The sequence below is a fragment of the Lutra lutra genome, chromosome 4 (genome assembly GCF_902655055.1).
Source record: "Lutra lutra chromosome 4, mLutLut1.2, whole genome shotgun sequence".
NCBI classification, from domain to species: Eukaryota; Metazoa; Chordata; class Mammalia; order Carnivora; family Mustelidae; genus Lutra; species Lutra lutra.
The window spans coordinates 36,417,471-36,433,076 of NC_062281.1; the positions used below are offsets into that span (position 1 = coordinate 36,417,471).

The 15,606-nt window shown below is 41.0% G+C and overlaps 1 protein-coding gene across 6 annotated transcripts in view; it reads right to left on the reverse strand.

Annotated features, from left to right (window-relative positions):
• GRHL2 (grainyhead like transcription factor 2) overlaps nt 1-15,606 on the reverse strand; it is a 162,206-nt gene that overhangs the window by 109,507 nt on the left and 37,093 nt on the right. For all 6 annotated transcript variants that reach the window (XM_047725823.1, XM_047725822.1, XM_047725818.1 and 3 more), the window contains exon 2: nt 5,071-5,266. In XM_047725823.1, coding sequence (XP_047581779.1) covers nt 5,071-5,238 — 168 coding nt within the window. In that variant the 5' untranslated portion in view covers nt 5,239-5,266. The remainder of the gene's footprint in view (nt 1-5,070; nt 5,267-15,606) is intronic.

Genomic DNA, 15,606 nt, shown 5'->3' on the forward strand with positions numbered 1-15,606 from the left:
GAGGTTGAAATTGGATCCTGGAACAGACAGAAATCATCTTGGATTTACAACAAGCATCCTCTCAAAGAACAGGGACAGACCCTCCACTCTGATGAGGGACTTCTGGTGCTGACCCAGAGGGGAGCCACCTGGGTACGGGCCCGCAGTGTGCAACAGGAGAACAGCAGCCAGTACCCCAGGACTAGCCTTTAACCACCACCCCTCCATAGCTTATAGCCTTGCTTCCACAATTTTTCTTCAAAGGCACTTTCCTTATTGTCTTTGAGACCACAATGCCAACACATTACTTGAAAGATGAGTGAGAAAGTGCTGCTAGAGAGAAGAGGCGCTCCTACCAGCTGCATTTCTGACCACCATCCAATCGTCTTACGGCAGCATGGATCATTCGCTTATCTCGGCCATAGTTTCAAACACATGAACAGTAGTTTTAGATTTATTTGTGTGGTTGGTTGGTTGGTTGGATGTTTTGTTTGTTATTTCTGTGTTTTTTTTGCTACATCTCCAAATCTTCATGCTAGTCAAACTCCTTTGCACCCAAATGCAGTCTTCATTATGTTGACATAAAAGAGCCTTAATGAGAAGCATCCCTCTTCTAGATTCTTCTAGAAATTCTTATGGTTTCCACTCACCTGGATATATATATATGCAAGCCCAGTCAGCGGGGTGAGGGAGGCAGCAAGGCAGCAGAGCTACCAGTCAACACCTAAACCTGAATGTCTGGGTTAGAATCTCAGCTCTACCACTAACTAAACTCTGCCTCATTTTTCCCATCTGTAAACCATGCTTAATGGCATTCCTATGGCTAACAGTGTTTTTACTAAAATTAAGTGAGTTAATTTTTTTCAAAGCACCTGAGTGTCTGGTACTTTATAAGTATTGGTTAAATAAAATTAAATCAATTTTAAGTCTTTTGTTCACATGTCAATGTTGAGGGTCTACAATGTGCCAGGCATTGCTAAGTGCTAGATGGAAATGAGCCGAATGAAACATAGCTCCTACCATCAACTGAAGATGACAGAGAAACATACACATTCATGGCATCATTATTCACAAGAGCCAAAAGCTAGAAACAACCCAAATGGCTGTCTACAGATAATGAATAGGCCAAGTGTGGTATAAACATACAACAGACTATTCGGCCTTAAAAATGAAGTTCTGATACATGCTCTAATATGAGTCTTGAAGACATTCAGGCTAACTCCCATGTGACTCAAATCCACCCGCTTCCCTCCGGATGTTTGCCTCCTGCTTCAGCCTCGGACATCTCCTGCCTGGGCTACTGCATCAGCCTCCCAACTGGTCTCCCTTCTCCTTCACTTTGTCCCAACAAATCCATTCTGGATCCATTAAGAAGATCCAGACTGATTTTAAAAATGCAAGTCTAATCCCATTATGCTCATACTTGAAATTTTTCAAGAAATGCTTTCCATTTCTTGAAAACACGGCTCCAAAAATCTCCCACCTCAACTTAGGGGGGATCAATTCAGTGCATATAGTCACACTGTATCTCAAACATGCAACACTCCTCTTAGCAGAGCCATCAAAGTTTTCTCTGCCTTTGGATATCCATTCCACCTCTGTAACTATCCCCATTGCTGGACGGTCATAGCTAATTAGTGAATATTTGTTGGATGGATGGATGGACGGACAGACAGATGGATATACAGATGGACAGACAGATATTTAGATGGCTTTATAAATGGACAAACAAGCAAACCAACAAACTGGTTTCCAGCACTCCACAGAACAGATGGGAACACATTAGCCAAAGAAGCATATTTTCATAGAACTAGAATCAAATAATGATGAACCACCAGCTCCCTCAGAGGAAAATGAAGTAAGATAAAGTGAGTCAAACCACTTTTAAAATGCATTAAATAATGGAATCTGTCCTGTTTTCCTGTCATGCCTGAAATTCACCAAAGGTTCACACTTGACTTTGGCGCTGCTATTGATAAGTAGCTTGAACTGGATAGAAAACTAAGCTTATACCTGACTCCCTAAATTTTGAGAATTCCCATTTAATATGCTTTGAATGGAGTTTTTTTTTTTTTTTAAAGGCAATTTCTAATGGTGGACAGGTTATGAACTGAATTGTATTTCTGCAAAAGTATCCCTGCAAATCCCTGTTCATGTGTTGAAGGCCTAACCCTCAATGTGACTATACATGGAGATAGGGCCTTTCAGGAGGTAATTAAGATTAAATGAGGTCATAGCAGTGGGGCCCTAATCTAACAGGACTGAAATACAGAGAAATATACAGAGAAATACACAGAGAAATATACACCCACATATGTAGACACAGCCAGAAGGCAGCCATATGCAAAGGAGGAAGGAAGAGAGGCCTCACTGGAAAACAACCCTGCTAGGACCTGGATCTTGGGCCTCCCCGCCTCCAGAACTGTCAGAAAATAAATTTCTGCTGTTTAAACCCCCCAGTCTATGGTATTCTGTTATGACAGCCCCACAGACTAACACAGATGGCATAATGGAATGGAATTAGGAAATGTACAGGATTTTTTTTTAAAAGATTTTATTTATTTATTTGACAGAGAGAGATCACAAGTAGATGGAGAGGCAGGCAGAGAGAGAGAGAGAGAGGGAAGCAGGCACCCTGCTGAGCAGAGAGCCTGATGCGGGACTCCATCCCAGGACCCTGAGATCATGACCTGAGCCGAAGGCAGCGGCTTAATCCACTGAGCCACCCAGGCGCCCCTGGAAATGTACAGGATTATACTGTGACCTTGAGGAAATCCCACTTAGTGGCCTAAACTATAAAATATGAAACCTGATGGGCTTCACTGCAGTGATGCTATGGTGACAGTTTTAAAATGTACATGAAAAGACTTTGAAATGTATGAAGTATTATAGCAAGATATGCCTTTGCAGTTCTCAACGACAGAGATCACCATTTCTTGAGTACCTGCTGTGTGTCACACATCCTCTCTCTTATAAAGCCCCCTACTGTCCCAGGGGGTGATGTGGTCTAGCCACAGGAGTGTGGAAGAATGGTGCATTTAGCACTTCCAAAGAGGTATAAAAAAATCTATAGAATTTAAGTGATAAGACAGCAGTAATTGTTACAATAATTTAACTTCCCAAAGCATACTCAAAAATACAATCTCTTGTTTCATTAGTATTTTACTTCATACAGAAGGAAGGTCTATTCTCAAAGTAGATTTAACTTTGTTTTAACTTGATACCATCATAGGTATGTCGTGATGGTCAGAGATCTGACTAAGGCCTGAAAATGATCATTTGCACACAGTTTTGGGAAACAAGACTAGTTCTTTAATGTTTAAAATGTTTCAAGCAAAACTATAATAAAGTTTGTGTGAAATAAAAAGAGCCATGTAACTCTACTCATCTACACAGTCTCAGGAAACATTTTATTTAAATATTTTATATCCTAAAGTAATAATTTAATCCTGAAAAATATTAATTCAACAGAAAGAGTTATAGACTTGGCAACAAACTGAGTTTTATATAAATGCCCTATTCTGCATCTCAACACATTTACAGACAGAAATGTTTCAACTATCTTTTAAATACCAAAAACATCCAAGAGGAGAGGTAGCTAGGTACCATATTTACTAACAATTATCCTCTGAATGTATGGGGAAATAAAATACATTGCTTTCATAAATTACTAAGTATTTTGTTCTGCAGTATACTTCTCTTTTCATTAACACAAAAGAATTGCCATCTAATACAGACATCTGAAATGATGTCCATTTCACAGTGATGGAATAAAATCTGTTTTTTTTTAAATTACAGTATATGTCTTCAAAATATATCTTGATATGTTTCCTCAATGTTTTACAAAACTATTAACTAACATATTAGTTTATTATAGTTAGAAAAGCCATAAAAGGAAGTTGTCATGACCCAAGTGATTACATCAGGGTCACATGAATGGTAAGGGATCTTTGGAAAGTATGAGAACTCTGGTTTAGGAGTGAGACAGGAAACAAGACTTGCAAACGTGAAGACTGCTGGAAGGACAGAGAAAGCAGGAAACGGGGAGGAAAACAGGAAGAAGAGACTAAAGCTTACTAAAAGGAGAACCGTTCCTCTTGGGTGATCTCATGATGGAGGAAGAGTGGGAGTTCTTACTCTCAAATAAAGCGTTCACTGTGCCCAACCAGGAAAATAAACACAGCCATTCTCACCTTTGCGCCAATTCCCAGCATAAGCCAGTGGTGTTTAGAATCAAAGCGGGCAATAAAGCTCCTCATTCAGTAAATACGTGTTGATTTTTTTACACTTCACCAGTGCTACAGGAGCAGGTCGTACCTTTCTAAGAGACAGACCAGTGTTTCCCGTTAGGTTTCCTGAAACACTCCTATTTTGAAGGTATTGTGTGGCAGGTATTTTTGTAAGGTAAGTGAACTATACTCATTTTGTTTTAAAGGTTTTTCAAAATAAACATTTAGTACCCATCAAAACAAATGGAAACAGGGTTATAACAAAATTAGGTTTTGGAGTTACTGCAGAAGTTGACCACAAAACACTCACTGGAATATTCCTGATAAAACTGAAAAAAATCAATAAATCTAGAAACCCCGAATGTTCTTATAAAATAAGAAATCTAAAAGCAACCTAAATGCCCCTAATTGAGCGATGACTAAATTAAGGTATAGTCATGCAATGTAATTTTTTAAAAAATAATCTCTACGCCCAATTTGGGACTCAAACTCTCACCCTGAAATCAAAGAGTCACTTGCTCTACCCACTGAGCCAGCCAGGTGCCCCTGTAACATTTTATTCACCAAAAATCATAAAGTGAAAAATGGCAGCAAGGATATATTTGTAATATGGTATGAAGCAGGAGATAATATGCGTGCACGTCAACAGAGGACATAGAAATAAAGATCCCAAAATGAAAACTTCGTCCGGGCGGATGGCGAAGGGGAGCTCCACTGATGGGAAAGCAGGGAGGCAGCGAGAACAGGAGCAGGCTGAATTCCACAGCCAGCGTGGAAAAACTGTTCTCTCCCCTCTTCCCACCCGCGAGGAGGGGCGTCTCTGGGGGCGGGCACAGGAGGGAGGCGGGGCTGCCGGATCTACCTTGTAGTAGTCGTAGAGCAGGCCCAGGGCGGCAGCACTGTCCTCGTCCCCATTAATGCTCATCATCGCCTTGGTGGCCGCTGTCAGGGGATTCTCCAAATACGACTTCCAGGCTTCATCTTCACTGGTGTAGGCCCTTCGCGTATTGAACGGAGGTTCACTGGGCATGGGCACTAAGGCCACCAGTCGTTTATTACTTTGAAAGCAAGAGAAATGTGAGGTTCATTATCAGGGAAATGTTCCTTTTTCCGCCAAAAATACACACATTGCATGGTTCATCTGTACTCCCCTGGAATGAGGAAGGGAATGCTGCCACACTGCATTTATAAAGCCACTATGCCTCCAGAAGTAAAAATGGTCTTTACGACATTAAGTACTGTAAGTTGATCCCCTTCACAGTTTATTTTTTTTCATATTGTCATTCTAGGAGCCAAATCATTTTTATCTGACTGTCCTTTATTAATATTACCTGCAGGAAGCAGGTTTCATTTAACTCTGAGTTGTAATTATAAGTAAATATGTGCAATACATTAAATGTAATCAATACTAAAAACTTTTTTTTTTTTAAGATTTTATTTATTTATTTGACAGACAGAGATCACAAGTAGACAGAGAGGCAGGCAGAGAGAGAGAGGGAAGCAGGCTCCCTGCCGAGCAGAGAGCCCGATGTGGGACTCGATCCCAGAACCCTGAGATCATGACCTGAGCCAAAGGCAGCGGCTTAACCCACTGAGCCACCCAGGCGCCCCAATACTAAAAACTTTTATCAAATTTAATCCACATTTGAAATTGCTTGCAAATTACAGACCAATCCAAGTCTCTTAATTTAAAAATGGCGGTAGAAGCTACTTTGTAAATAAGCCATATTGCTGATACGCTGCCTAATAAGGATATTTAGCAACACCAAGACTCTGTGAATCCCATGTTGCCGCAGGATCATACTGTACTTAAATGACACAGAAGCTCCAGGTTATAAAATCCTCATGGAGAATGAGCAGAGCATCTGGAGAATTTTCAGTAGAGACAGAAAGTGGCTGGAGTCATTTGTTAATCCTAACCAAGCCAAACTTGGGTAAAGTAGCAACTGATAAGGCAATTTCTTGCAGAGGATGGGACAGTGACTCAAATACCCAACAACTATGACAATCCTCAGCAGCTCCCTGGGCTGGGGCCTCTGGTGTAAAGGAGCCTGGAGAGGCTTTGGAACCTGTCTCCTGGCCCTCTACTGTTTGTCCATTGAAACAGAACCAAAATGTAACGATGACATATTGTATTTCAATAACAGCTCTAACTCATAAGAACAACATGGGCAAGTGACAGGACTGGAGAAGGTTAACACCTGAACTAATGAATGGAAATTTAGCCACCACGGGTCCTCCGCATGACTCAGCTCTAAAAGAGGTAACGTTTTGCTGACTATGGTCCCTTCCAATGGGAGACGGTCTCAGCTCACTCTGTGATAGAGAATTGGGGTGCACGGTCTACAAAGGCTGTGCTGGGGGCACAAGTGTTTTCGTTGTTGGTAAGAGCAGGGAATGAGGGTGGGAATTTCACATTCAGTGGAGTGCAATTCTGAGCTGACGGTCACCAGGCCCCTGATTTCCACTCTGCCCATGGTTTGATGCAACAGTCTGGGAGGAAAGAAACGATACTAACCCAATTGCAAATGAAGTGGATTCGAAGCGTTAATGATGTTTCTGGAAGTATAGGGGGGAAACCCTAGTGGAAGGGTTTACCAACCATGAGGCAGGGTGGTGCCATGGGCAAGCAGCGGGTACTAGAAGTGAATCCTTGCTCACCATTTACAGACATGCAAACTGTCTGAGTTTCAGCTTTTTCACACCTTACAGAAGGACAGCAATGCCCACCCTGTTTAGCTCACAGTGTGATTGTGAGAAGCAAATACCATAACGGAGAAAACAGAGCTCTGCAAACCACGCCATGCTATGCAAACAGTAGGTACCATGATCACGGCACGGTTCTTTGTTCCTTCGAAGTTTGTGGGTGCACCGTTTTTTGGTAAAGTCAATTATAATTGAAAGGTGTTAAAGACAACCATTTCAGAGGGAAACTGAAGTTGTTCACTTAGCAATATTCTGTAAGTATTTACTGCAAACTCGACAGGTGCCAGGCATTATGCTTGTCATTGAGGACATGGTGGCACAAGACAGACCCTGTCCCACTGTCCATACAGCTTGCAGCCCGGTGGAGAGAAGGCACCACCATTACAAGAGCAACAGATGTGAGAAAGGGAAATGGACAGTGTCATGAGGGTACAGGACAGAGGGGACCAACCTATCCAGAGGATCAAAGAGGAGCCCAAGTTTTGACAGAGATCTGAAGGTAGGAATGTGTTGTCAGTCCATGCTGAAATGGGCAGATGTGGGAAATATTTTGTAAAGGGAAGAACATTTTGGTAATTCAGAATAATGGAATTTTCTGCCAAAAGGAGCACAGTCGTATTCATTTTGGAGTCAGCTATGGAAATTCATATATTCTAATCTAATAGTAAAACAGCATTTTCTTGTAAAAATTACTTATTTATACAGGATAGGGTTGGACTTGAGGACAGAAATGTGGGTGACATCCTGAGAGCCTATCAGTGGAAGAAATGAGGCCTCTGGGGAGAACCAAGAGAGGTGGTCAGCCCGGGTGTGGGAAGGTCACCCACCACCACGCCTTCCCTGTTGTTTAGCTGGGCACCCTGGGTGATTCCACCACTTAGAGGGGTAAGCAGCAAATTCTGAAACCTTATCTGTGCCCGTGAGGGTCCACCCATCACGCACACTTCCTAAAATGCTCAGTCCTACAGGAAGGAAGGAAGGAAGGAAGGAAGGAAGGAAGGAAGGAAGGAAGGGTTTCACGTTATTTGCAGTGACCTCATGATCAAAAAAAAATGTGGATCATATTCTCTTTAATGACTAAGAGAAGCACATATTGCCCGGCGAAGGAAGGTGTTAATTACAACCCTGGCTAATTTCCACAAGTTTAGCAGGAAGTACCAGGCTGAAGGAGAAGGGCCAACTCCTGGTTTACTTACACCAAGTGGTATCCTGATTCACTGGAGAGATTTCACTTCAAGTCTTCCTTCTTTAAAGACCCTACTCCCCGCCCCTACCCCTCGCTGAGTCTTCTAGATTGCTGATTTCATCGGTTCCTAGCACACAGGTTTAGTCATAAATTTGGATTCATCAGCCTTTCCCCTATGATGAAATTGTTGATGAATCCTTACATGATTAGTGGAAAGAAATATTCTGGGAAAGCACAACTTTACTAGTTGTTTCTTTGCACATTTTTGGTGACCAAAGGAGCCTTTTATATTCTTTCCTTTAACTGCATAATGACTTTGATTTTCTTTCTTCTCTTTTCTTTCCTTTTTTTTTTTTGTTGTTGTTGTTGTTTGTTTGTTTTCTTTTTTTGGTTTTTGGTGTGGGTTTTTGTTGTTGTTGTTGGGTTTTTTTGCTTCATAGATTATAATCTCTCTAGTACAGAGCTGAATAAAGCTTGGTTTAATAAAAACAGAATAATCTCTGGTACACTAAGCAAATATGCAGATTTACAAAGAAAGGAAAATTTCCTAGACCAGATTTTACCAAAGTTTGGAACACATTCTGAAGCTGAGTTTCATCATCGTTTCTTTTGGAATGGTAGCTCTGCTTCAGCTCTGGTCAACCTTTTAAATATTCTTTTTGTAGCTTTAGGTATGGCGTGTTCTGGGTAGCCTTAAACACAGAGCTGTAAACAGCAGCTATAAACTTGATCCTTGGTCCTTCTTTGGAGAAAAGTTTAGATTAACACCTGAGAGCATTCACAGCAAGGCTAAAGGCCGTGTTAGGCCACACATATAACTTCTTTTTTTTTTTTTTTAAGATTTTATTTATTTACTTAGGAGAGAGAGATCACAAGTGGCACAGAGGCAGGCAGAGAGAGAGGGGGAAGCAGGCTTCCTGCTAAGCAGAGATCCTGATGCGGGGCTTGATCCCAAGACCCTGAGACCATGACCTGAGCTGAAGGCAGAGGCTTAACCCACTGAGCTACCCAGGCACCTTCCCACGCATATAACTTCTCGTTCTCATTTTTTTTTTCTTTAATCCACTACTTCACTTCAGTGGATGTTGGGAGAACAGTTGAGAGATGACTCATCAGCGGAAGCAGGGAAAGAGGTGGGGCAGTCATGTGACTGAGAGTCAGGAACAGCTCCAGATCACTTCACCAGAGGCAACCTACCATCCCCCATAAGCATTAACAAGAGTCTGATGCAGGAATGCTTTGCTAGGGAGAAGCATAGAAACAGCAGTGTACGACGTCTTTACCTTCTAAAAATATGTGTAGTAATAATCAATAAATCCAGACATAAATCTATTGCATCAGGGACCACAAAACAAAAATGAGGTCATGACATAGTCACACAAATTACCACTTTCAATCCATTTCTCATCATCCATTTCTTTTGTAACTCCTACGAGGTTGCTGGGTTTTGTACTTTTTTGTTTTGTTTTATTTTGTTGTTATTTGGCAGCGGGGCCTGGGGCGGGGGGGTGTCAATCCAGAGGAAGGGTGGTTTTAGAGTTGAATAAATCTCAGTTTTAATTTCAGTTTTGTCAATTACGGAATTTAGATGAGTTACTTTCCTTCTCTGAGCTTCCATTTCTTCATCTGTAATATGTTATCAACCTTTCAGAGCTGTTCTGAAGGAACAACTCACATATTTAGAGATGAAGTGCCTGGCACATTACAGATAAATAGTTCAATTAATAATAGTTAAAAGTATTATTTCTCTTTAGAAATGATTCTATTATTTTTCTGCTCAAAATCCAATAGACTGTTTTCAGTTTTTAATCTTGAATTTCCTCAGATATTTCTTACTTTTCTAGAATCTTGCCTTGTCTGGTTCCAAGACATTGTATGAAGGTGGTTCTCCTCTGCAGCCCATCAGTCTTTTCTAGTTTTTATTCTACTTCAACTCTCCTCTTATTCTTCTAACTCTGACAGTCCTGGGGCCTTTGCTCTTTTATCTCCATTATTGATTCTTCTGACTTTCATTGATCCTCTACCCTGGTAACTGACAGATGTATGTTACCAGAGAACCAGTTTTGCACTTTCTGCGGAGATGCTCTGTTGTAAACTTCAACTCAACATAACCAAACTGAGCTCATCATCATTTCTCAGTTGGGTTCCCCTCACCATCATCTGTCCCTGGTCATCTAGAATCAAACTTGTGTACTGGTTTAAAATACAGACTCTGGAGCCATATAGCTGAGGCATAAATCCTGGAGGCACTACTTACTAGCTGTGTAACCGTGGACAAGTTAGTTCATCTTTCTGTACATCAGTTTCCTCACCTGTAAAGTTGGGATAGACCCCCAACTGAATTAGAATAATAGTATCGACTCCCTAGTATTTTTGTCAGAGTTAAATACAGACTCAGTGTGAAAGCTGCATACGTGTTACCCATTGTTATTGCTCTCTGTCCCTTCTACAGAATCTGTTACCGTATCCAGCCTCACAGCTCTTGTCTTCTCTCTTCACGCCTCTAGCTAGTCTCCCTATCTTTTAACTTTCCCCCCTTCGATCCACACTGCGGCCCTGCAGAATAATCTTCCTAGAACACCTAAGTATGAGTCAGAGTTTCAAGTACAATACAGGGAATGGGGAGAGCTATATTTTTCATAAAATCAATTTATAGCATATTTGTAAAGTTGGTTGTGAGCTACAAAGTGCTACACAAATAAAAGTTGCCTTAATTTTAGGAAGCATAACTATAAATTTAACAAGCATTGATCATATCTAAACTATCTTCCTAGGGGCGCCTGGGTGGCTCAGTCATTAAGCCTCCGCCTTTGGCTCGGGCCCCATGTCAGGTTTCCTGCTCCATGGGAAGCCTGCTTCTCCCTCTTCTACTCCCCCTGCTTGTGTTCCTGCTCTTGCTCTCTCTCGCTCTGTGTCAAATAAACAAATAAACTCTTAAAAAAAAAAAAAAAAAACTATCTTTCTCTCACCTCCTAATTCTCACCTTCAAATTAAACAAATTAAGGATTCATTCTTCTATTCCTGTGAACCACATCACTAGGAAACCGCTTCAAGCAGATTTACATGCAGACCAGAGGCAAAACAGGTGGAAGGATAAAATCCATTCAGTAAAGGTCCAATACTCATGGGTCGCTCTCCTACCTGTTGTCCATCATTCTCAACACTGACTGAGTTGGGGGCAAAAAGACTTTCCACCCACAAGAAACCACTTCCCTCTTTCTCAGAAGTGCAGCTTTTATAGAATTTAGAATTCTCAGGATTTCATTTTATATCCTCTACTTCAATCTCCCCCACCATCCCCCATCCTCATTTCTTTCTTGTTCTCTCTCTCTCTTCTCTCTCTCTCTCACACAGACACACACAGCCTTTGAGATGATACAAATTCTATTCTCCACACAGTATATTTTATCTTATACTCTGAGTGTTCAGCACTTGGGGTTTAGTCTTCATCTACTCCAATATTTTGTAGCTGATCTATTGTAGCTGGTTACTGGCACATAATCACTTCAGCTTCCCAGGGGGTAGAAGGGGAAGAGAAGCAATATTCTTAAGAGTCAAGTTTCAAGAAGTAACAATTAGTCTTTCTTTTTGAATCTTGGCATTTTCTCCATTAACAAAATAATACTTGCAAATGGAAACTGAAGAACCAATCATCCTAGCCAGGGTTAATGTCATGATTTAAATGCCAACAATGTTAGTCATTTCACTGCTGTCTACCTTCAGTAATAACCCTCCTTTTGGTGCTTGCTAGAGGAAATTACAAGAGATAGCAGACAGTTTCCATGTTAGAACAAGAGCTGAAATTTATTAGGAAGTATCTACATTGAGCACTTGTTCTTAATGACTCTAACCTTAGTCCTTGACCTAATCCATATAGAATTTGAGGAAAATGAAATGAATCCACAAACCTGGGGTGATAACTGATAATCTTCATGTTCATGATGGTTATGTTTTAAAAAGAAAAGATTCAATTAACTCAGTGAACATAGTATGATGCCCTCCACTACATAAAATGCATAGCTTTTAAAAAATAATAAACTGTAAAACAAAACTTACATTTATTGAAATTAAGATGGCTTCATTTTAGATATACTCATTACAAAATATGCTGACTCACTGGTTGACACATAATACCTCTCCCTCCCTCCTCCTCCCTTCCTCCTTCCTTCCCCCCATCCACCTCTCTCCCTCTCTCACTGGTGCCCCAGCTTTGCTAGTGCCTTTAGTCCACCTATTAAGTAATCCAGAACTGAGATGGAGAGGATTAGGAAAATAATTAAGAAGCAGAAGAGACACAGCACAGAGCACCAGAAACAACTGTGAGAAGAAAGATATTTCAGTGGGAAGGGGAAGGAAGAGGACAAGAAAGAATTACAAAATGAAAAGAACTGGCAGAAAACTCAATCTATGATACAACTAAAACTGGCTAATCTGTTTGTGTGTAAATCAAAATTCAAAATGTTAACAGTGGGGCGCCTGGGTGGCTCAGTGGGTTAAAGCCTCTGCCTTCCGCTCCGGTCGTGATCCCGGGGTCCTGGGATGGAGCCCCACATCAGGCTCTCTACTCCGCAGGGAGCCTGCTTCCTCCTCTCTCTCTGCCTGCCTCTCTGCATACTTGTGACCTCTGTCTGTCAAATAAATAAATAAAATCTTAAAAAAAAAAAAAGTTAACAGTAATCGAAGGTGAGTTTTTATTTGCCTCTTTCTACTTTTACACTTTTCAAATAGTGTTCAGTGATAAGTCACACATACTTACGAAGCACCTCCCATATGCCAGATACAAGTTTTCTAAGCCCCCAACATGGGTTAGCCATTTATTCCTTACAAAAGCCTTAAAGTCAGGCATGGTAATGATGCCATTTGCACAAATGAACACACTGAGCAGGAAGTGCTAAGTCACCTGCTCAGGGTCATACAGCAGTCAGCTTACACCAGACCTGCATCCCAGAGAGTGAGCTCTTATGCATCCTTCCTTTCTGCCAATTCTTGACTATGCTCTACTTTCACAATCAGAAAAAAAAAAGTCACAGGGCGCCTGGGTGGCTCAGTCATTAAACTTCTGCCTTCAGCTTAGGTCATGATCCCAGGGTCCTGGATGGAGCCCCTGAGTTGGGCTCTCTGCTCAGCAGGAAGCCTGCTTCTCCCTCTCCCACTCCTCCAGCTTCTATTCCCTCTCTCGCTGTGTCTCTCTCATAAATAAATAAAATCTTTTAAAAAAAAGAAAAAGAAAAAGTCACTTGAAAAGAGGGAGCTAGAAAACAGACTGGATGTAAGACTCCGGATTTCTTTTTTTTTTTTTTTTTTTTTTTTAAACATTTTATTTATTTATTTGAGAGAAGAGAGAGACAGTGAGAGAGAGAGCATGAGCGAGGAGAAGGTCAGAGGGAGAAGCAGACTCCCCATGGAGCTGGGAGCCTGATGTGGGACTCGATCCCGGGACTCCAGGATCATGACCTGAGCCGAAGGCAGTCACTCAACCAACTGAGCCACCCAGGCGCCCAAGTCTCCGGATTTCTTACATGGAAGTAAATGAGAGGATGTTCAAATTCGGAGTACTAGAAAAACTGCGCAAAGGGGAAGTTTATAAGGTCCTTGAAAAAAAAAGACAATATATGTTTAAATTATTTGTAGAATTCCAAGGTACTAAAACATTCTGCGGGCTGTGTATCATATCAACCAACACAAATAAATTAGTGGGGAGGGAAGAAGGGTAGCAATTCCTCCTTATTCATCTTCCGCTTGACATAGCTAGAGGCCGTCTGTTTTTTAATGTCCTGTGAGAAATGTTAAATAATCGAGATGACAGAAATATAAATTAGATAATTACATTAGACACACTATATTGAGGCAGCAACCCCAAATACAATTTTTAAAGGAAAAATCATTTTTAAACCAAATTAATTTTGTAAGTTAAAAAGAGAATCAATTCTTTGGAGGAACTTACCATGCTCAAATCTCTAGCAGAAAAAAAATACAAAAGCCTCTATAAAGGCTGCAGGACAGACTTCCATCTCAAATCATTCCATGCGTGTACTTCTACCTCAAAGATCTCCCTGAAGCGAGAGAAGTAATCACGTATATAGCCAAAGTGGAAACAGAAATTTTAGTGCAATTCTAGAAGATAGAAAGCAAAAGAGATTGGAATAGAGGAGAAACCAAAATCAAGAAGGTTGCACCCAAAATCTGGTGCAAAAGGGGTTAATATGAAAGTGAGAACTGGTTTTCCCACTGAACCCAGAAAACTAATACAGAGTCTTCAGCATCCATGACCAAGGCAGTCCCTACACAGTGTACCCAGAGGAACTAGATGCAGCATTCACTTTTTTTTTGAGAGAGAGCATGTGCTCAAGCATGGACATGCAAACCAGGCAGGAGAGGGGGTAGAAAAGGAAAGGGAGAGAGAGAACTTTAAGGAAGCTCCATGCCCACTGCGGAGGCCAACACAGGGCTCCATCTCACAGCCCTGAGATCATGACCTGAGCTGCAATCAAGAGTTGGATTCTTAACCGACTGAGCCGCCCAGGTACCCCAGCATTTCCTTCTTAAATATAGAAGGAGTCAGGCTTTGGGGGACCCTAGGACCAGAGAGAGAGAAATAACTTGGTTAAATGCCTAGAGTAACTTCAAACTACCAACTGAGAATAAAGAAAAAAAAGAAATTCAGCTTAAAACAAGAAAATCCTCTAATGTGTTCAATCCCCATCCTACTCCCTTAGACTTCACTTGTGCATGTCCGAAGGAATCTTCCAGGTGCCCTCAGCACCTGTGACCACTCCTGCCACTAAAGAAAACAGCCCAGCCCGGGGAAGAGTACACTCCACTCAGCTAACAAACCTTATCTGCTATGACAGATGAGTAGTCAAACTCTTCACTTTTTTAAGATTTTATTTATTTGACAGAGAGAGATCACAAGTAGGCAGAGAGGCAGGCAGAGAGAGAGGGGGAAGCAGGCTCCCTGCTGAGCAGAGAGCCAGATGCGGGGCTCAATCCCGGACCCTGAGATCATGACCTGAGCCAGAGGCAGAGGCTTTAACCCACTGAGCCACCCAGGCACCCCCAAACTCTTCACTTTTAATAGAACTAAAATCACCAGATATTTAAGGAAACCTAACATGAATAAAAAAGAACCTCAAAATGAATAAAACAGCTTATTGATGAGGAAAATAATTAATGCTGGATACAAAAAATAATGTTTTTAAAAAAAGGTTATTTAACATCTACAAAGCAAATGCGGGTTACTATGAAAAGGAAATAACCACAAAACAAGATACATAATTTCAGAAATCAAAAAAAAATTATATAGGATTAAATTCAAAAGAGCAAAAAAATTAATAACCTGAGAGATCAAAGCGAGGAATTTTGCCCATTTTTAAAGAAAAAAAGGAAGCTATGAGACATAGTTAAAAGGCATACAGAAGGTATAATGTTCAATTAACAAGAGTGACAGAAGAAAGCAATGAAGATGATGAAAAGGAAAAATAAATAATCAGAGAAATAATAGAAGAA